Source organism: Chenopodium quinoa, unplaced genomic scaffold (assembly GCF_001683475.1).
Source record: "Chenopodium quinoa cultivar QQ74 unplaced genomic scaffold, ASM168347v1, whole genome shotgun sequence".
Classification (NCBI taxonomy): domain Eukaryota; kingdom Viridiplantae; phylum Streptophyta; class Magnoliopsida; order Caryophyllales; family Amaranthaceae; genus Chenopodium; species Chenopodium quinoa.
This window is the reverse complement of record NW_018745395.1, coordinates 617,490-638,399: the sequence shown is the minus strand read 5'-3', so window position 1 is coordinate 638,399 and position 20,910 is coordinate 617,490. Positions and strand designations below refer to the sequence as shown.

Here is a 20,910-nt window from a genome sequence, read left to right as displayed (position 1 = left end):
GGACCAAGTAGAGAAATCACGCTTGGGGTTCTTGTTCTCCTATTGATCTTGCTCGATCGCACGTGGAATCACGCTTTAAATATAATTATGTGTTCTTTATGTGTTATGCAATGACCTTGGTTATTAGATGCTTATGAATGTGATTCATGCAATTCCGCTTATAGTATCTAAAATCCTACAATTTGTTTCCTACCTTAGTTTGTTTTTTCTTTCCTAGTTGCTAATTTGTTCTTCTCTTTGGGGCTTGCCCCTCGTGTTCACCAAAAAAAATCAATGAACATATAGAGCATTAGTAAGATATTAGTAAGTTCATCATCACCTTTCGAGTTTAGTACCTTTTGAAAACGAACAAATATGAGATAATTACTGTCCTCCTAATATTTTGTCGTATGTACTCATGGACTCTTTGTCTTTAATGAAGGCGCTTCTCGTTGGTTTCCAAAAAATAAAAAAATAAAAAAATGGAGCATTAGTAAGATACGTTTCATCAAGTTGTTAATGGATAATTTAAAGTGGTACTTAATCTTGTTAGAGATCTGCTCATTGCAGCAAGACCATGATTAACAACATTTTCTGAGCTCTCAACATGAAGAACAATCATCACCTCAGCATTATTTCTATTATATTACAAATAATTTATTTATACATATAGCTATGTATTGATAAAATACTCAAATATAGATATTACAAATCATTATTTATCTTCTAAATATTTGTATCAAGATACTTTGAACTTAAATCTGTCCCTAAATTGAAGTGTACTGTTTATAATTTGAGAATTAATATATGTTTGAATTATTCACCTGTTGACTAAATGAATATAACATGCAATTAAATCTTTACAAATTTAATATAATGTACATGTGTACAAATATATACGAAATGATGAACAAGAGCTACTCCGTATGAATGATATAAGGTGTCAAACCAAATTAACATTTAATCAATTTTTATACTTCCTCAGTTTTTGTTTTAATTCATCATTTATCTTTTGAGAATTCATGCTAATTGCATCATTATCTTAACTTGTGTGCGATATTTACTTTCTATTTGCGTTCACACACCAAATATCCTAACTACCCTTCTGATAACAATTAACGTCAGCCCGCTTTTTTTCACTCTCATTTGTTTGTGTCATAGAGTAATTTTGGCAATCCCCACATTTTACACTTTTTCTTAAATGTTGTGCCCATATCAAATTATGTGATTGAAAAAAAAACGATGAAAATATATATTTTTTTTTTTTTGTTCTTTTTAAGTTGACACGTATTGTCTTTTTGACATTTTTATGAATTTTATTTTTTTATTACTGTAAGATTTTGTTTGATTCGTCTCATTATATTTTCAAAATCATTATTTATTTTCTAGTTTCACTTTTTAATAATTAAAAATATAGTTTATATAAATGATTTAAGTTATGCATTGAAAAACAGGATAATAAAACATAAAGAATATGTCAACTAAAAAATGAAGGAATTATATAGTTTCACTTTTTTTTATTGGATTGGGTTACAAATCAGGTCGACGATTAATTTCATGTTAGTTTTTGGTCGGATCAATAATGACTTGGATAAAATCAAGTTATGGAACACCATAAGTCCGGTCAATACATTGGCGGTTTATAACCGTTTATGATTTCTAATTGGGTTAGGTGCCAAATTCGGAATTTTATTGTGTTCATTGTTTAGGTGGGTTAAATTTATGTTGTCAGTTACAAGGTTCAAATCAAATCATAATGTATCAAGCTAAGTCAAATAAGTTGTCGGTTAATATTGAGTCGGGTTCGAGTTGAGTACGTTATGGGTCATTAGTATCACCCATTATTCAAATATGGATTGGATTCTAATCATTCATGTTTTATGTCGATTTCTAAAATGGGTAAATTTTTAATACCTCTTAAGGTACATAGATTAAAAGAGAGAGATGGAACTTTTGGTTGGTGTTTAAAGACCTTTGGTAGGTAAGAGGTCAAAGAAGATAATCAAATTAGGTCATAATGAACAATTTGCAGTTTACTGAAATCATCATTTATTCACTTATTGCATCTATTATAAAACAAAAGATTAATATCGTGATAAATTATACTCCTTACTTCTTGTCAAAATGAAATTATACTCTGTACTTTACATTACACCAAGACAAATTATTTATATGTCAAAATATACTACCACTATTTCACCAAATGACATTAAGCACTTTAATATATAAATCACCAAATACCATCAAGATTTTCAAAATTCACCAATGCCATCGAGTTTTAAAAAATAAAATCATTGAGTGCCACTAATGACTAACGACCGTTAGGTTAGGGTTTAATCATGGCACAAATCATGATATGATTGATTTGATTTAATTATTTAATTAATAAATAAAAATAAAAAATTTCTCAATTTTCGTGACAAAAATTATTCGTGTAAAGTTGTGGTGATTATTTTGTTCCTTTATGGTTTCAAATTAAGCTCAGAATTGGCAAAAAAATATCATAAAAGCCCCGTTTTGTGTGTCGAAAAATATTTCGATTAGCAAGACATTATTTTTTAACCATGAAAATTAATCGGGTAAGGTTTTGGAAGTTATTTGGACCCTTTATGCAGCAAATCAAGCTTGGAATTGGCAAAAATAAAAAATAAAAAAATAAATAAACACGTAAATGCCCCGTTTTGTGTGTCAAAAAATATCTCGACTAAAGTGTCTTTTTTTAACTATTAAATTGAACTGTTAGGTTTTAGGGGTCATTATGATCCTTTAAGGATCTAATTTAAGCTCATTTCACTAGTAGAAAATATCAAAAAGGCACCCCCTAATTGGCACCGGTTCAGTCCAAACCGGTGCCAAAAATAGGCTACATAATTGGTGGGAAGGTAAAAGGCACCGGTTCACTTCAAACCGGTGCCTAAAACATAAAGGCCACCGGTTTGAACCGGTGCCTTTGTGAACCGAACCTTTTAATTATTTAAAAAAAAACCGGCCTTATCTCTCCTTAAAACCCTAAAGCGCACCTTGCTCCTCTCTCTCCTCTCAATCCGCCTCTTTCACTCTCTCCTCTCCATTCTCTCTCCTCTCCTCTCCTCTCCCTTCTCTCTCCTCGATCTCTCTGTCCCATTCACTTCTCTTTCTCTACAACAACAACAACACCACTGCAACAAGAACAACACCACCACCGCAACAACACCACCGCAACAAGAACAACACCACCACCGCAACAAGAACAACACCACCACCGCAACAACAACAACAACACCACCGCAACAACAAGGGTTTCACCACCGTAACAACAACAACAACAACAACATTAAGGGTTTTTTGTATCAATTTTTTTTGCGTTTTTGGGTTTCAACGAGTTTTTTGTTTCAATTTTTTTGCGTTTCTGGGTTTTTGTTTCACTTCTCTTTCAATTTTTTTTGTTTTCTGGGTTTTGTTCGATTAAAATCAGATTGGGTTTCTGGGTTTTTGTTTTTGCGTTTCTGGGTTTTTGCGTTTCTGGGTTTTTGTTTTTGCGTTTTGGTTTTTCAAATTGGGTTTCTGGGTTTTGGTTTTTCAAATTGGGTTTGAATTTTTTTTTCAATTTTTGGGATTAAATTCTGGGTTTTTTTTTCGAAGCTTAATTGTATTAATGTTTTTTTTTTTTAATAATTGGTGCAGATTCATATATGAAATCGAAGAAGCGAGATACTGGTGTTTTTGTTTTTTTTTTTATTAACAATATTGTAATTTTTTTTTTTAAATTTATATCATAATTTTTTTTTGTATTTATATGTTGTAATTTTTTTTTTGTATTTATATGTTGTAATTTTTTTTTATTATTTATTGAAAATTTGCAAATTTTTGATGATATTGATGTTGCAATTTTCGAAGATATTGATGATGTTTTAATCGGTTTGTATTACGTTTTGATGTTGTTATGTATTTTAGACTAATTAATTTTTAAGTGGAAAAAACAAAAAAAAAAAATTATATTTTTTGGCACTTTTGGCACCGGTTAACCGGTGCCAAAAACAACAAAATTATTTTTTTTGGCCATTTTTGGCACCGGTTAACCGATGCCAATTACGAGTTTTGGCACCGGTTCGAACCGGTGCCTTTTAATAACCCTTTTTGGCACCCCCCACATAGGCACCGGTTCAAACCGGTGCCTTAGGCCGGGTTTGAACCGGTGCCAAATTCCTTTTTTCACGTAGTGTTTTTTTGCAAAAAAATTAACGTAAACGACTCGTTTTGCAATTTTTAGGGTTAAAAAAATTACAATCTTAACACGCAAAACTGGGCATTTACACTATTGTTTTTGCCAATACTGAGCTTATTTTGGACCCATAGAGGGCCCAAATGACTGCTAAAACCTTATCTGGACCATTTACACAGTTAAAAAAAACAATATATTTAAATATGACTATTTTTGCCAAATGATTGCCAAAACCTTATCTGGACCATTTACACACAAAACGGAGAATTTATGTTTTTTTTTTTTTTTTTTTTTTTTTTTTTTTGCAAATTCCGAGCTTAATTTGTCTCCATTTAAGGGTCAAGATAACCTCCAAAACCTTTCCTGATCAATTTTTATAGTTACAAAAATGACTAGCTAATCAAGATATTTTTCGACACACATAACGGGGCATTTACTTTTTTTTTTTTTTTTTTTTGCCAATTCTGCTTAATTTGAATCCATAAAGGGTCAAAATATCTCCCAAAACTTTACCCGGACAATTTTTGTCACGAGAATCAATAAAAAATTGATATTTTATTTACGGATTTTTCACCAAATACCATTGAGTTTTAACATAATTCACCAAATACCACCAACATTTTTCAAATTCACCATATAACATTCAGTTTTATAAAAATGTCACAATATGCCATTTGAGTCAACTCCGTCAGTCATTAACGTTAATTGTGCCATGTGGCACTTTGTAATGGGTTCTTATTAATATTATTTATTTGATTAATTAATTTAGAAAAAATATTTTTAAAATTAAAAAAATTAAAACACCACCAGTGCAAGCCACCGCCGCCCCCGTCTGCGACGATTCCGACCCCAATCACTTTCTGGCTGGCTGACGACCATCCCCCTCCCCTGACGGCGACAACCTTGACCCTAACCACCACCTTAGTCGAAATCCCCAACCATCACCTTCACCGAATTCAAGCACTTTGCAGCTTTCCACCTTTGCCAGAAACCAACCCACCACCCTGAAACCCTTTTGCCGGAAGCCAAACCCTCTCCCACATGTCGCCGCTGCCCAACTTCACGAAAACCACCACCATGAAACCCTAAAACAGCAAAATCAAAACCCTAGATTTTGGTTTTAGGGTTTCGGCGTATATGGTGGTTCATTCGGGTAGAGATGTGGGACTTGACCGAGGCGAATTCGTTCGCCGACACAGGGGAGGGAGGTTTGGCCATTGGATGGTGGTTAGGGATGGTTTTTCGAGGGGGGTTGGGGGTTTTTCGAGTGATGAGGGTACGGTACTTAGTGTTTTTCGAGAGAGATGCGGGCACGGTGATTCAAGGGAAGGGGAGGAGCGCCAGCGAGGGGTTGTGGTCGGGATTCTGCGTCGGTTCTGGTCGGATTTCGTGCTGGCGGGAGGTCGGGGTGTCGAGATAGGGTGGTGGTTGGCTGGGGGACATTGGTGGTGGGTGGAATTTTTTTTTTTGTGATAATTAATTAAATAAATTATATTAAAATTAAGTAATTTAGAAGGACCAATTACAAGATGCCACGTGGCATTATTAGCCTTGATGACTAACGGTGTTAACGTCCGTTAGTCATTAAAGGCATATTGTGACATTTTTATAAAACTGAATGTTATATGGTGAATTTGAAAAATGTTGGTGGTATTTGGTGAATTATGTTAAAACTCAATAGTATTTGGTGAAAAATCCGTTTTATTTATAATACCTTAATATTTTATGATTTTATATAATATAATTATTTTAAAAAAATATATAGTTTATTTTTATTATTTAAATAACTTTCCTAATCTCATATGTTTATTTTAGAGTTCGGAAAGATTTAAAACTCTATTTTGTTTATATAGAACTCTACAATCATAAGCTAGTTTAAAGTTTTAAACCCTATTAATATTCTAAAACCTTAAAAATATAATACTTTATATAAAAAAAAAAGAGTCGTGGTATTCCTTTGGCCGTGCGTGAAACGAACCAAACTAAGATTTTTTTTTTCCTTTTGTTTTTCTCATCATCATATCTAAGGTGTAATAATATGATGATGACTTACATCATTACATGGTGAGAAGCATATTGCAACATCACCTGATATATTTTTTGCCTTGAATATTGTGAGAAGCTGCGCATATTGCAACGTCACCTGATATATTTTTTGCCTTGAATATTGTCATTCCATTGTACATTGTGGAAGGTAATCGCAGGTATATAGAGTTGTTTGTATAATTGATTTATATTATTATTAAGTGATTTATTGTTCATATGCTTTAATTTAGATGTTTAATTAATGTATATAATTTTATGATTTGATCGGATTTAATGTCTTGTTATTATTGTTGTATTGATGGATTGTTCTATTTTTTTGGGATTTTTAATGTTGTTGTTATAGAGAGTATTGTTTTATCGAAGATTTAGGGTTGTTAATGCAGAGTATTATTTTTTGGGTTGAGATTTGATTATATTTGGGTTATTAGTTTTTTTTTTTTTTAAGAGTTGAGATATTACAAATCGAATTGTTATACTATTTGGGAACATGTGCCAATATTGAGAATTTATTATCATGTGAAAGATTATTTGATCGATGTATGAAATCAAAAGGTTGAGATTATTATTTTGTTATTGGTTTGAGGCTCGGCGTTATACACCTTAGTCCTTGGCATGTTGATAATGAGATAGTGATCATGAATTAAGTATGTTTCCGCAATTTTATTTAAAGGTTGTTTATTTTTTTTTCTTTAATTCTTATTTATTTTTAGTTTGTAAATCGGGGGTGTTACAATATTAATTTAAATAAATGATTAAAATTAACCAATCATATCGTGATATGTGTCATGATTAAACCTTAATGACTAACGGACTTAACGGTCGTTAGTCATTAATGGCACTTGGTGGATTTTGTAAAAGCTCGGTGGCACTTGGCAAATGTTGAAAACCTTGATGGCATTTGATGAATTATTAAAGTGTTCGGTAGCATTTGGTGAAATAGCCGAATGTACTATTTTCATTCCCCGACTTGTCGTCCCACAACTTCCATTCACCATCGGCGACATCCTTTTCCCTCTACTGATCGGTAAATGGATAGGAATAGGAATCGTTGAATTGTGCTAACAAACAATAACAAAGGGGATTATTAATGCACTTTTAGGCTATGGTTAGTCACAAATAACAGATTTGTTTTCTTCGATCGAAGCATTAGGCAACCCGGTTCTGCTTGACTAAGGGTCTGTTCTCATACGTTTATTTTCAGTTTAGTTTAGTTCATTTCAGTTCAACTCCTAATTTCCTTCTCTTATAAAATATTCATTTCAGCTCAGTTTAATTCAGTTTAGTTGATTTCAGTCTATTAGAACAGACCCTAAGCCCCGTGCGTAGGCCGTTTTCAGTAGAGGGAAAGAGGGAGGGGTAGAGTAACGAGAATGGGCAGCCAAACCATATGTTAGCAAATTTTCCTTTCGTTTTTTACTAGTAACTCATTTTTCTTTCTTTTTTTCCCTCCAATTTCTCTAATCGTATTTTCTCTCTTTGTTGGCATTGTTCTTCCCCAATTGAACACAACAACCAGTTGGATCTCTTCACCAATATTCAAATTTGCTTCACTGAACTTCAATTGACCCAAAATTGAAGCAGGTAATTCTAATGATTCCCTCTTTTTTATTCAAGATTTCTGATTCGTTATTATTCTTGTTGAATTAGGGTTTATAATTGCAGTTTTTTTCGTTCCAATTATGTACTAATTGTGGATACAATTGTTCATTTAGCATGTTTTTAGCTCTAATTTTGAAGAACCAAAAGTGTCCCCATTTACAGTTTTGAAGAGGGTTATTTGTATTATTGTTCCGAAAAATCCAGTTTTAGAATTGAGAAAGCCAATTTTTATCGGTTTATGCAATCTTGAGTAAAGATTAGTCCATCCAATAGCTAAATTGAGGCAATGCTTCATTTGTGGGACACTGAGATTCAATGTTGTTATCTGTTCATAAAAACACTGTTATTAAAAATGCTTGCTCTTTGAATTGCCAATATTGGGAATATTTGAGTTAGAACTTAGTATTAGTACAATTAACACCAAAATAATGTGCATTAGTAATCATGAAAAACCGTATTTAAATAAGGAATTAAATAGTTGTTATAGGGCTGCAGAATTTGAGGATGGACTGGTTCAGCTCGGTTTTAACTTTGAATGGGAAGAATTCCTAGTTTTTTTGAATGAAAAAATTGAAGAAAAAAAAGGGTATTTGACAGTGTTTCATTTGACAAAAAAAGAAGAAAAAAGAAAAGGTTTTTTTTTGCCAATTAAATTGTATAAGGTGGTTACTTACGAAGTTGGACTTTTATGAGGTGCTTTTTAACAAATTCTTTCTAAAAATGAATTAATTTTAGGTAAAATTTCAAGAAATTTGTATCATTATCATAATGTACAATTTGTCCATGTCCAAGTTGTTAAACCATTGTATCATATTATGTTTTTTACTATTCCCTAGCAAGCTAGAATTGATTCCTATTATGCTAACTCTTATCTTTATAGTGTGATAAAATGTCATTGTATAATTTCTTTATATGGTTCAAGTCAAGTAAGTAAAGTCGTGTTAGTTTTGGGTATAAAAATCTCAACACTATCTTTAGGATGAAGAAGGGTGATTTTGTGGAATAATGATGGAGTAATGGGTGGTGATGGTGATTTGGAGGGAGGTACCATGGTTATGTTTATATGGCTTTTTGCCCAAGATAATATGCAGTCAAAAGACTTTGTGAAAGACCATGTTTTATTTATTCTTTTTCATTTAAAAACAAAGGTATCTAAATAAGGAGATATGTTGCACCCTGGTTCATGAATCTACATTGAATATGCCCCTATAACACACAGTTCACACATTGGTTAGTGAAGAGTTGTACACTTGTACATACCTTAATGCATCCAACGTGTATGGTATAACTGTTCCATGGGAGAAGTGGAGCTTGCTTGGCCTCCTCTGATAGTAAGTTTTTTAGTATCTATTGATCCAACCCACTCACAACCCATAAAATGCTTGGGATTTTGGGAAATGTGAAAATGAATGACAAGTTTTTTAGTTGGCTAAGATTGGCTTGGTTGTACGACATAACACTTATTACGATTGTATAGAATATATATAATATGGATTCTTTTAAAACAGTTGTAAGTCACTGCCTCTTCTCCCTAGCTTCAAACTTAACTAGCAAGTTAACAAGTGTTACCATGTCTTTTTTGTGTACTAATATCTGTTCCTGCCTGTCGTTGACCCAAATCCTCATATTCTCCTCTTTTCTTCTCACTTCTATCCCTCTTTTCTTACTTTTCTCACTTTATCTCATGTGAGAGTCAGCCTTAAGGTGAAAAGGGTGAGAAGAATTAATATTAAGCAAGCTCCTCTCATTTTTTTTTTTCTGAAACATGTTTAAATTTTCATTCCTTTTTTTAATTTTTTATTTGGCTTCAGCTTTCAATTCATATGCTCAAAGATGCTCTTATCCCCAAGCTTTGGATTCTATTGTTTGAAGCTGGTTTCTAAATTCAATTGTATAAATAAGAGAGAACTACTTAATTGAATTATTGTAGTGTTAAGGTTATCAAATTTCCAGTGTGCTGATTAATTTTGCATACTTATTATGTTTTGATCCATAGCTTTTGGTAAATGATGCTCAATTTAGTTTCTTTAACAGTGTGCTCCATAGCCTTTAGTCCTAATTTTCTGTATATGCAATGTAGTTTTAATGTATTTAAAATATATTTTTGATGTATCCATAATACATTTGGCTTCTCATGTTAACTATGCTTCTTACTGAATCTCAACCCTTATATACTATATAGGGCTTTGTGCTGAGTAATTCGGTTTTACCTTGGGACCTATTTCTACCATAAAAATTTATATGCAAGGGTTTTTGGGGTTTCAGGAAACAAGACATTCTGAAATAATCTTCAGGTTCGATGGGGTCTCGTTTGCAAATTGAAGGCGATGAGTCAGTCCTTTGTCGTGTAACACATTCGAATCTCAAAAGCTTCAATGCTGATGTTCGCTTTTCACTTCAGGTTCGTGAGTTGGTTTTCATTTAATTACTATGTCTAGTAATTTGGAAAATCCCAATTCAAATAAAATTAATGTGATATATGTGGTCAGATGACTGTTGAAGCCATGAAAGAGAAGCTGTGGAAAAAATGTGGTACCACTGTAGAGTCAATGTCCCTTGAGCTTTATGATGATGCAGGAGCTAAAATTGCTGATCTCACTGATAATGCAAGATCCTTTGGGTTCTATTCTCCAATGGATGGGTAAGATAGCTACCCGTAATTTTCTCTTTTGCATTTGTTGTTGACTTAATTCTGTGCAATATTTTCAATTGATATTGTGTCTGGTATCTAAATTAGATGAACTTCATTTTAATGCTTTTCTTTTTCTTCTCTCTCAATGGGTCACAAAAGATATCGGCTGCATGTTTTAGATCTTGACCCAGCATCAGTAACTTCTGGTGGCTGGCTGGAAGACACATCTTTGGTGGAGAAATACAAAATTTCCGATGAAGCCTATAAACAACGTGATGGCAAGTATCTTAAAATCTACTTTAGAATCCATATTTTTGTAGTATCTTGAATACATTTTAGTGTTTCTATCTTTTTTTCTTGGGGTTTATTTTATTTTTTTTCTTAGCTTATTTTTTAATGTATGATCATTGATGCAATTTTTTTTTAGACTATCTTTAATCTTGTGCATATTCTTTACTCCGAATGTTCTCTGCCAAGCAATTATAGGAAATCATTCTGGACTTCTTTTCTCCTATCATTCTTAATTTGAATGTTTTGATATTGTAGGTACTTTTAGAAAATTCAAGGAAAAGTTAGAACTTAAAAGCCCTTCAGGTGCCAGTACTAAGGTAAGCCTTGAAGATATTGCTATGCATATGGGATCTTTGTGATATTGCTCATCTTGTATGTTTTGAATCTGTACATGTAAATGTATCTTATTCATCTAACTTTGATTACTACTGGTGAAGTGTGTAACTCTCAAATTGGTCTGAATGTGATTACAACACCTCCATTTTTTTCTTGACAATTTTTGCTCTTTCTCTTATGCAGTTACCTGAAAATTACATGGAAGATCTTTGTGCTAATATCAAGGAGGTTAGTTATTTTCTGTTCTTAGCAATTAGCACTTTCAGTCCATCTCTGTTTGATTTGTGGAGCTGTATGTCACGTGACATGTAGCTGCACTTTATACTGGGATGTTATCGTATGATGTAATGAGATGATTCTTTACTCATGTTTGGCGTACAATCAAATGCTCAGAGGCTAAAGAAGAGCATACCAGCCCTCAAGCCAGTGGCTTACCAGATTGCTTTTTCTGACCTCCTTGGTCAAAAGATATTGAAACTGAGAATCTAGATCACTAGTAATGATTTTGTCATACTTACTATAACAACCACTTGGTATTTGACATTCTTAGAGTTTTCAGTTAACATTCTCCATTTACTACATTCTTCTTCTTCTTTTTTTTTTTTTTTTTGTTGGGGGGGGGGGGGGTGTGGTGGAAACTAGAATGTATAGGGGGTGTTGTCACTTATCTTTTTTGTAGCCCTGTTCTATTCTCAATGTTGAAAAGCCCAGTGCAACTGTGCAACATAACTTATAACTAACAGGCATTCTGAAATAGTTGTGCTGCATCTTTAAATTAGTGAAAGAAATGTGCATTCTCTTACCATTATATCAATAGGATATCAAGAGATACCTTAATATTCCCCTTTTCACTTTCTAATGTTCAAACTTTTAAATTATATTGGGAGCTTGACTGGATTGATGTAGTATGTTATATCGTTATGCTTTGCTGGTTTTTCGTTTGGATGATATATTGGTTCTCTCAGTTTTAGCTCTTGTAACAACATAATCGGTTTCAATTTTCAATATTGCTTGTACTTGTAACTATATGATTGGATTCAATATACCATTCCGTTTTTTTTCCTAACTGCTTTCAGGAATCCCTATACCTTGTGTAGGATTGTTGATGCTATTATTGAACCTTCCATTTAGTTATGTGTTATGGTCATTTGTCAACTTTCGCTAAGGATGTCTTATGCTTCACTTTCTCATGTAGCCTATGACCAATTTTATATTATGTGCTGAGTACTTGAGTTTCATTCACTTTACAAAATCCCATCCCTGAAACTGCTCTCCTCATGTTTTTGTGTTATTAAAAGGGCCCTATGCAGTATACTCTATCACTGCTGGTATTATTTCATGCTTGAATGCATGAAAACAGCTTTTTATATGCTAGCCTAGATGGTTTATAGCTCCATTTCCTGTCTTTCAGTGTAATTTTTTTTGTTTATATGTCTTTTTGGTTGACTGGCTGGCTGAAAGCAATATGTTATTATGCCTACCTATAACTTCTTACTTTTTCTTTCAGGTGGGAGATAGATGTCAAGTTCAACCAGGAGACAAACGTGGTATTGTGAAATATGTCGGCCAAGCAGAAAATCTAGGCCCTGGTTTCTGGGTTGGAGTTCAGTATGATGAACCACTGGGGAAGCATGATGGATTGTAAGTAAATCAAATCCCTCAGCTATTATTCACGTAGCAACTTTCTGATGGTCAATTCATAACCCTTGTAGTAACCATGTGTTTCTTTTGTTAGAAACTTTCACTTGAAGATGACTAGTAATTCTTGCAGCAAATCGTAATTCATTGTATGTTAGGATTGTTCATTTCAGCTTTTCATGTTGCAGGGTTAAAGGGACTCGCTACTTTGAATGTCCACCACTTCACGGTGCTATGGTTAGACCAGATAAAGTACAGGTTTGTTTTTTACTAATCCAGCAATATTTTCTGTCACTTATTGGAAAGAACCATTAAAGTCCTACTCATCTACCATGATAATAAGCTGATAAATTAGTTGGTAATTAGAAGTTTCATTTGGATTACTTGATTCATTGAGATAGATTTGTCAGCTGTCCTATACTCCCATCCCTTTGCTAGCATACTCAGTTATGCTAGATTGTTAGTATGTACAAGACATTCAATTATTCAATTTGCCATGCCTATATATACAGTTTCATACTTTCATGTCTTTCTATAAGTCCTGTTCATCTTTCATGAACTCAACCTCTTTTATGCCTCAATAGCTTACTGGGAATGCTGGTTATATTTAGTTTTTGCTTTTCAAAAAATGAGTTTGTTGCTGTGAATCTATCATGGGTATTGGGTGCCAAGGAGATTATTTTTTTTGGAGTTTGAGTAGCTCTTTTCTATTGCCTCTTCAAGTACTTTCATCCGTGTCCACTTTAGTTTGATAAATCTAAGCTTTCTGACTGATACTGCCAGTTGGATATTTGCTGGCACCCCAACAATATCAAAACGTTACATTATATGTTCTGAATGTTCATTTTCCAGGTGGGAGACTTTCCTGAACGTGATCCATTTGAAGAAGAGGAGATATAGGAACAGGCCCAAACAGCTGATATAACATCTAAATACTCTTATTTGTCTAGTATTTTTGCCGATGTTCTTCAATTGAGATAAGTACATTGCTGACCTGCTAGTCTGCTACTGGAACGGAACTTTACTGGCCTTTTTGCAAGAAAATAGACAAAGATAAAAGATTTCTATCCTTTATTCATTTTTTTGTGTGTTCCAAAATTGTGGATATATATATTCCAGTATTTGTCTTGTCACCAGAATTCTACAGCAATTGACTTGAAGATTTGCGTACACCAAACTGTACCTTTTTTTTTGTCCCTAATTTGAAGCACATTTTGTAGTGATTGTACAATGTTCTTATTAGTCATATATTTGTAATGTGCTTTGGTCTAGCCTCGGCATAACTTTCAACAATCAACAGTATTTAGTCACTGCTGCTATTGCCCGAATTCTGTTAGAAAATCTCAGATTTGCGTATATCAACAGTATATTAGCCTTGAATAGCCCTTGATTCTGAGATTTTCTAATGTCCATAACAAAACTCCTTCGGAAAAAAGTTTTATCTAAGTAAAAGCTTGCTTATTTGTTGAAGTTTGTTTATGATTAGGATTCAATTAATGAACGATTCTCGACGAGTTGTTCAAGGACACATAACCTATTAAATGAACTGAGACTAAACAAATATCTACGTTTAGTTGAAAGCTTTGGTTCGTGTTGGAGCTAGCAATCTATCATAAGTTTTATGAACATGAACTTGTAAGTTACAAGTTCATGTTCATAAAACTTATGCTAGTTGTAACATAGTATAATAATTTGCATGAGATATCTACCAAGTATTATAATAAATAATATTACCATTTTTAGAGCTGGTAAAAGTTGACATGATATGAATTAAACACGAAAAAAGCGGGCTAATGTTAAGAATTTACCATGTAATTAAACTGGTCATATGACACATTTAATAAAATCAGAAGATTCAATAAAAGTAACACTACATGACACATTTAGAATTAGTGTTAGGATTACTCAATCTATTTATCTTTGACACGAATACAAAAATAATCTGACACGACACGCTTTTCAGCCTTATAACTAGTGCAGTCACCACAATAACCAGGTTTTGTGTTAGTTCGCAATTTAGCATCTCAAAGTCTCGCTCAAACTCATTGTTTCATGTAGGCGATTCAATCAAATGTCATAAGGCATTAAGCCCCACACACCTCCTTACTCTTTTCAAAGTTGTCACCGATAGGCAAGACCGCCACCTCAAAATCAAGTACCACCCATATTTCTTTGTACCCACAACCTCATCTTTCGTCACCGCATTGATGTCTAAACACTCGCATCATATGTCATTCGAGACCGCATCTTGGTACCAGGTCAGCCCAAGCCCATATCCTACCTCTCCAACTTTCCTTCTCTTGAAAAATGAAGATATTGCCAAGCTCCTATGATAACTGGTAATGGCAATTTCAGGGCATTACCAATATTGTCACCCCTTCTTAAACCCCACTTCATCTTCTTGCTTTCTCTCTCCTAAACTTCACACCAATTTCCCTCCTTTCTTCCTCAATCCTCTCAACTTCAAACTTCACTGTTCTCAGAACAATACAATCCAACTAGAAACCCAGAAATCCCAACCTCTTAATACTTACAAGAAGAAAAGGAAGCCAAAACCAAGCTTTTCTGATCAAATTCGTGATAAATGGTCTGTCAAACCTGTTTCTCATACCCAGAAATTTCCATGGCAGATTCAGCAACAACAAGATGAAGAAGATGAGGAAGAGGAGGAAGAAGAAGAAGAAGAAGAAGAAGAACACCCACCTTCAACTTCGTCGTCAGAATTTGTGGGAAATCATAAGGAGGTAGAATCGATTTCTGGGGTTGCTCAAACTCCTAAATTTGATGTTAATGTGGATAGTAGAAGAAAAATTGAAGAACCCATTTCTGATTTCAGTAGAAAATTTGATAAAAAGTTGAGTAATAAAGTTAGTAATCATGTTAATATTGAATTGACTAATGTTTCGATTTCATCTTCAATTGCTGAGAAAAAGGGATTGAGAAAAACTGAGCTATTTAGTGGGAATTCAGTGAATAATTTAGCTCCTGAGAAAGTGGTTGAAATTAAGGAAAATGTTGAGAAAATTGCTGCAACTGTTAGATTGCAGAAAGATAATAGTAGTAAAGTAACATTGTCTAGAAGCAACTATGTTGATGTTAATGGTGGCGATTTTCGGAAAGTTAAGGCTGTTAGTGAGAATGATGTTAAAGAGAGAAGGTTAGATAGGTTGCCATGGGTACCTGACCCTGAGAAAGCTGATGAAGATAGGCGGTCGAAGAGCAAGACCTGGTTAGCCGAGAAATCGATTCCGGATTATGAACTTAGTAGATTGAGGAATGTAGCATTGAGGATGAAAGAGAGGATAAAAGTTGGGGCAGCAGGTGTTACACAAGCCTTGGTGGATGCCATTCATGACAAATGGAAGATTGATGAAGTTGTGAAACTCAAATTCGAAGGGCAGTCCACGGTTAATATGAAAAGGATGCATGAGGTCCTTGAGGTCAGATTGCTTTTCTATATATTTGTTCTTGATTCCTGTATTTTCATTCATTATTATGCATTATTTATGCATAGGATAGCTGCTTGTAGTTTTTCATTATATTTATGCTTATAATAAATGTTTTCATAATTTCATTGTTAAGTTTTATACTCATGCTTCAGATTTGAATGTGTGATGTAGTTGGTTTAGGCTTTTCGAGTATTTGAGTATGTAAATTTAAGATATGTTTTCATATTATTTGCTAGAGTAAAACAGGAGGCTTGGTGATATGGAGATCAGGTTGTTCTGTGGTGCTATTTAGGGGATTGACCTACAAACTAGACTGTGTACAAACATATAAGGAAGTGAAAAAAGTAGATTTAGATGTTTCAAATCATCCAGAAAAACCCGTTCCTGATTCTGCAAGAATTCAAAGGAAACTGTCTGAAGAAGAGTCGATGGAGATAAGTGAGCTTAACAATCTGTTGGATGAGTTGGGTCCACGGTTTGTTGACTGGTCTGGCCCTCCTCCATTGCCTGTTGATGCAGATTTGCTTCCAGCAGTAGTTCCTGGCTATAAAACTCCATTCAGACTTCTTCCTTATGGTGTACGGCCTTGTTTAAAAGATTCGCAAACAACTGAATACCGTAGGATTGCAAGGAACACCCATCCACATTTTGCTTTGGGTATGTCAGAAATGATTACAGTGTTCACAATATAGATTATAAAATCTTACTGACTCAAGTGATATTATTCAATTGATTGCGGTAGGGAGGAGCAGAGATCTCCAAGGTCTGGCTGCTGCTATGGTAAAGTTGTGGGAGAAAAGTGCTATAGCCAAAATTGCCATTAAACGTGGTGTCTTAAATACTTCCAATGAGAGAATGGCTTGGGAGCTGAAGGTAAGACTTATCTTGTTTGTTTGCTTGGCCAGAAAAGTTGAAACCTAATACTTGTATTAATTCCTATTGAATCTAAGATCATAGCTAGTTTGTCTTCACTTGTAATCTAATATGCATCACATATTGACAAAAATTCTATTTGACGTGTCAAATGAAAAGCTTTGATCTCTTTTCGTCAATAATGCAAGGGTCTATAATATACCATGTTTTCTTAGAGCACTTTCAACTTCCAATTGCAGAGACTGACTAGGGGGACATTACTCTCAAGAAATAAAGAGTACATTGTCTTTTATCGAGGAATTGACTTCTTGCCCCCAAATGTAACAAAATCGCTGAAGGAAAGGGATAGGCTGTCGATGCTTAATTATCAAGAAGAAGAAGAACGGCGGAATGCATTAGCTTTGGTTAACTCAAACTCTAAAAACTACAAGGTTCCTATGGTCGCGGGGACTCTTGCAGAGACTGTTGCTGCAACCTCTCGTTGGGGAAAGCAAGTAGTCGATGAAGATGTGGAGAATATGATAAAAGATTCAGCTCTGGCTAGACATGCTTCACTGGTTAATTATCATAAAAAGAAATTAGCTATTGTAGGTTTTTGTTACTTCATAAAGTATCTCACAACTCGATTTCAAAGATATAAATGAGCTGTTTAGCCCTCTCAAAAATGCTCTCTGATTCACCATTTCTCGTTCTTAATTGCTTGCAGGCAAATCAGAAGCTCAAGAAGGCTGAGAAGGCATTGGAAAAGGTGCAAGGATATCTAGAACCAGAAGAGCTCCCTACAGATTTAGAAACGATAACTGATGAGGAGAGATTAGTATTCCGTAAAATTGGCTTAAGCATGAAGCCTTTCTTGCTTGTGGGTAAGCATGTGAACTTTATTCTTAGGTATATATATGCATCCTAAAGAACTACTTACAAAAGCTGCTTCTTTTACAGGGAGGCGAGAAGTTTTTGATGGTACCATAGAGAACATACATCTGCACTGGAAATTCAGGGAGTTGGTGAAGGTAATTGTGAGGGGCAAAAATTTTGGACAAGTTAAACATCTTGCAATATCTTTGGAGGCAGAGAGTGGTGGTGTGCTTGTATCAATAGATAAAACTACTAGAGGCTATGCAATCATTCTATATCGAGGAAAGAACTATCAGCAACCTCTTCGGTTGAGGCCTAGGAATCTACTGACAAGAAGGCAAGCATTAGCTCGGTCAATCGAACTGCAAAGACGTGAGGTGAGCTCTGGTGATCTGTCTTTTATCATTTTGACATAATGAAAACATTCCTCTTACATTTGTCGTACTGACTCACACAGGGACTGAAGCATCATATATCGAGTTTACAGGAACAGATGGAGTTGCTCAAGTCTGAAATAGTATGCATTCTTATTTATACGTATTATATACATATATTTTATTGCACCTTTGAAATAAAGTTTTAAGGTTGACCCACTTTCTTATAAAATTTTGCAGGAAGATATGAAAAATGGAAAAGAGATTGATGATATGGCGTTTTATAAAAAATTGGACGATACTTCTATTCCTTCTGATGATGAGATGGAAGAGGTAAGACTAAGAGGAGTTTTGTATGCTTGTACAAAAATTATAGGATAGTTTGGTCACCTGTAGTGTGTTTTGGTAAGGGGGAATTTGGAGGGATGGGAAAGAGAGAGAGATTGAATGATGCATTTTCACTTTTACATAAAATGGGGAAGGTTAGAATATTTTCCTTTCCGTTTAATAAATTAAATCCATTTGAAACCTCGAAAGATTTAGAAGGATATAACTGCCCAACTCTCTCTGCCCTCCCTTCAATTCTCTATCCTGTCTTTCCCTTCCTTCAATGGTTGCTAAGAACACTAAACAAAGTACCATTAGTGTGGAAGGTAACAAGGCATTCAAGCACAATTTTGGCTCGGTAAAGACTAAGAGTTGAGTACTGACTTTCGGAATGGATGGGATATTGCCCAAGGGATCTTTAATGTCACTGAGTTCTTGCTGATTAATGATTCAATTTTCTTATTTCTAGGATGAAGATGAAGAGGCCTACTTGCAAACATATGACAGTGGAGATGAAGATGGTGCTTTCATAGATGCCGAGTCGTCTGAAGATGATGATTTAGATGCATAGAAGTTACCAGAGTATGTAACTTACCAATGTACTCTGTGTATAATATATTAATATCTAAGATATATACAAAAATTAACTGAAAGCAGTTCCATCCCTTTGGTATGACAATCATCATTCATTCATTTGTTAGCAACTGTGTGCGTCACAAGTTCACAAAATCAGGCCGAGTTTTAGAGAAGAATTTCCATAAATAGTTGTTAAAGCTATAAACAAAATTTCAAAGCTTTTTATGATTCTGTTAGTGAACTATTTTCAGTCTTACAAGCTAAAGCTATTGCTTGTGCAATTATAAGGAAACCGGTCTTTATCAAAGAAGTATGGCATGCTGGTACCAGCTACCAAGTGAACTATGTGCTTAAAATCGCGACGTAATAACCATGTTCTTGAAAATGCGTTGTTGGATTATACATTTATACAGCCATAACTCATCACTATTACAGCTTTTTTCCCTGGCTTCCGTGCATAGTTTACATTTATGGAAGCAAAGCAAGCCATTGTTAAATTGCCCCCGAAGTTATGACTTATGAGTGACAATACTACCACAGATGATTGATTCTACCTGATTTCATAATTTTAATTATCGAAAAATTTAATTTATTTATTCATAATGTATCTCTTAACACATATTGAATATGCTTGAATTTTAAAAGTCCTGCGCTTAATATCATCACAATCACTATTGCAAATTCAATTTTTGATAGGTAAGGTGGGCCATATCATGTGGGAACCTCTCATAGAGTCATAGGTCAACCCAATCCAGGGGTTAGCGGGTTAGGTCCTTTGGGAAGGGGGGAGGGTAGAAGGGTAAGGGAATCCCCACCTCAAAATACCGCTAGTGAAGTTTCCCACCTCTTGATTGTGAAATGACAAACCTTTCCATTAGACTAATCTTTGCTTGGTAGGTAATTGGTGCCGTTACAAAATCAATCGTCTTGATAGTTTACAATGTAAAATTGGCAGGTAGATGACAGTAGAATACAGATTGTTGGACCGAAATGTAGACTAGAGTGCATGTTGCAATCACTAAATACAGTGTGAGGAATCCTGAGATGTCTGCATTCTTAGGACCTTCTGTAAGGCCCTAGCAGAAAAGGATGCAATTAAACTTGAAACATTGAACAGGTTGAAGTAGTCAATCAGACAGAAAAATAGTCCACATAATGAACATCAATGGGACCTGTTATTACCATTTTGTTGAGCTAACAAAAGTCTTTGATTTGGGGCATCATTTTTAGAAAATAGTACATAGTAATCAATACTGGTAGAAATGAGGACAAAAACAAAGCAAAATTTCTTCCAATGCCACACAGAGCAGTTACTATCCGTCCTTCCACGAGTGAAACCCATGATTGTGGCATTCAAATATACATCAATCTATTGATTTAATGAAAACATGCCTCAGAGTCACGCACTCACTTCAACCTTTTCTTCTTCCTTCTTTCCATTTTTGCTCATTGTGTTAACACCTTGTTGCTCTGTCTTCTTTTGGGCGCGAATCAAAGCTCTTCTGGCACGGGGCCTTATTTCTTGCACTGAGGCATAATGTATGGCTCAAGGGGTTTATCAGCAAATGGGTGTTCATGGCCAGTAAATATTCTAAGTTTATGGTCTCTATCCTGCATCCATTAGAGTCAAAAGTAAGCAGGTTTTTCTAATTGATTACTTCACATATCAGCAAAATGGTTGATTAGCTGTACATACCAAATAGGCATCATGTCACAGAGAATATAACTACATTA

General features: G+C 34.4%; 2 protein-coding genes across 4 annotated transcripts; both read left to right on the top strand.

Annotated features, from left to right (window-relative positions):
- Window positions 1-7,553: 7,553 nt before the first annotated feature.
- Window positions 7,554-14,146, top strand: LOC110712928 (tubulin-folding cofactor B-like). 3 transcript variants are annotated; one of them, XM_021891393.1, is made up of 10 exons: window positions 7,554-7,615; window positions 7,743-7,807; window positions 10,091-10,226; window positions 10,315-10,466; window positions 10,617-10,735; window positions 11,004-11,065; window positions 11,268-11,312; window positions 12,592-12,725; window positions 12,911-12,980; window positions 13,575-14,144. In XM_021891393.1, exons 3-10 carry the CDS (start codon window positions 10,125-10,127, stop codon window positions 13,620-13,622), a joined length of 732 nt encoding a protein of 243 aa, XP_021747085.1. In that variant the 5' UTR covers window positions 7,554-7,615; window positions 7,743-7,807; window positions 10,091-10,124; the 3' UTR covers window positions 13,623-14,144. The 3 variants fall into 3 exon arrangements, with proteins under 3 accessions (XP_021747085.1, XP_021747086.1, XP_021747084.1); XM_021891394.1 differs by having other exon boundaries at window positions 7,559-7,807; window positions 11,268-11,309; window positions 13,575-14,146; XM_021891392.1 differs by having other exon boundaries at window positions 7,559-7,807.
- Window positions 14,147-14,739: 593 nt separating this feature from the next.
- LOC110712891 (CRM-domain containing factor CFM3, chloroplastic/mitochondrial-like) lies at window positions 14,740-19,406 on the top strand. Its single transcript, XM_021891355.1, has 9 exons — window positions 14,740-16,162; window positions 16,408-16,828; window positions 16,914-17,044; window positions 17,284-17,631; window positions 17,751-17,907; window positions 17,984-18,276; window positions 18,357-18,416; window positions 18,514-18,606; window positions 19,070-19,406. Exons 1-9 carry the CDS (start codon window positions 15,065-15,067, stop codon window positions 19,169-19,171), a joined length of 2,703 nt encoding a protein of 900 aa, XP_021747047.1. The 5' UTR covers window positions 14,740-15,064; the 3' UTR covers window positions 19,172-19,406.
- The last annotated feature ends 1,504 nt before the right edge of the window (window positions 19,407-20,910 follow it).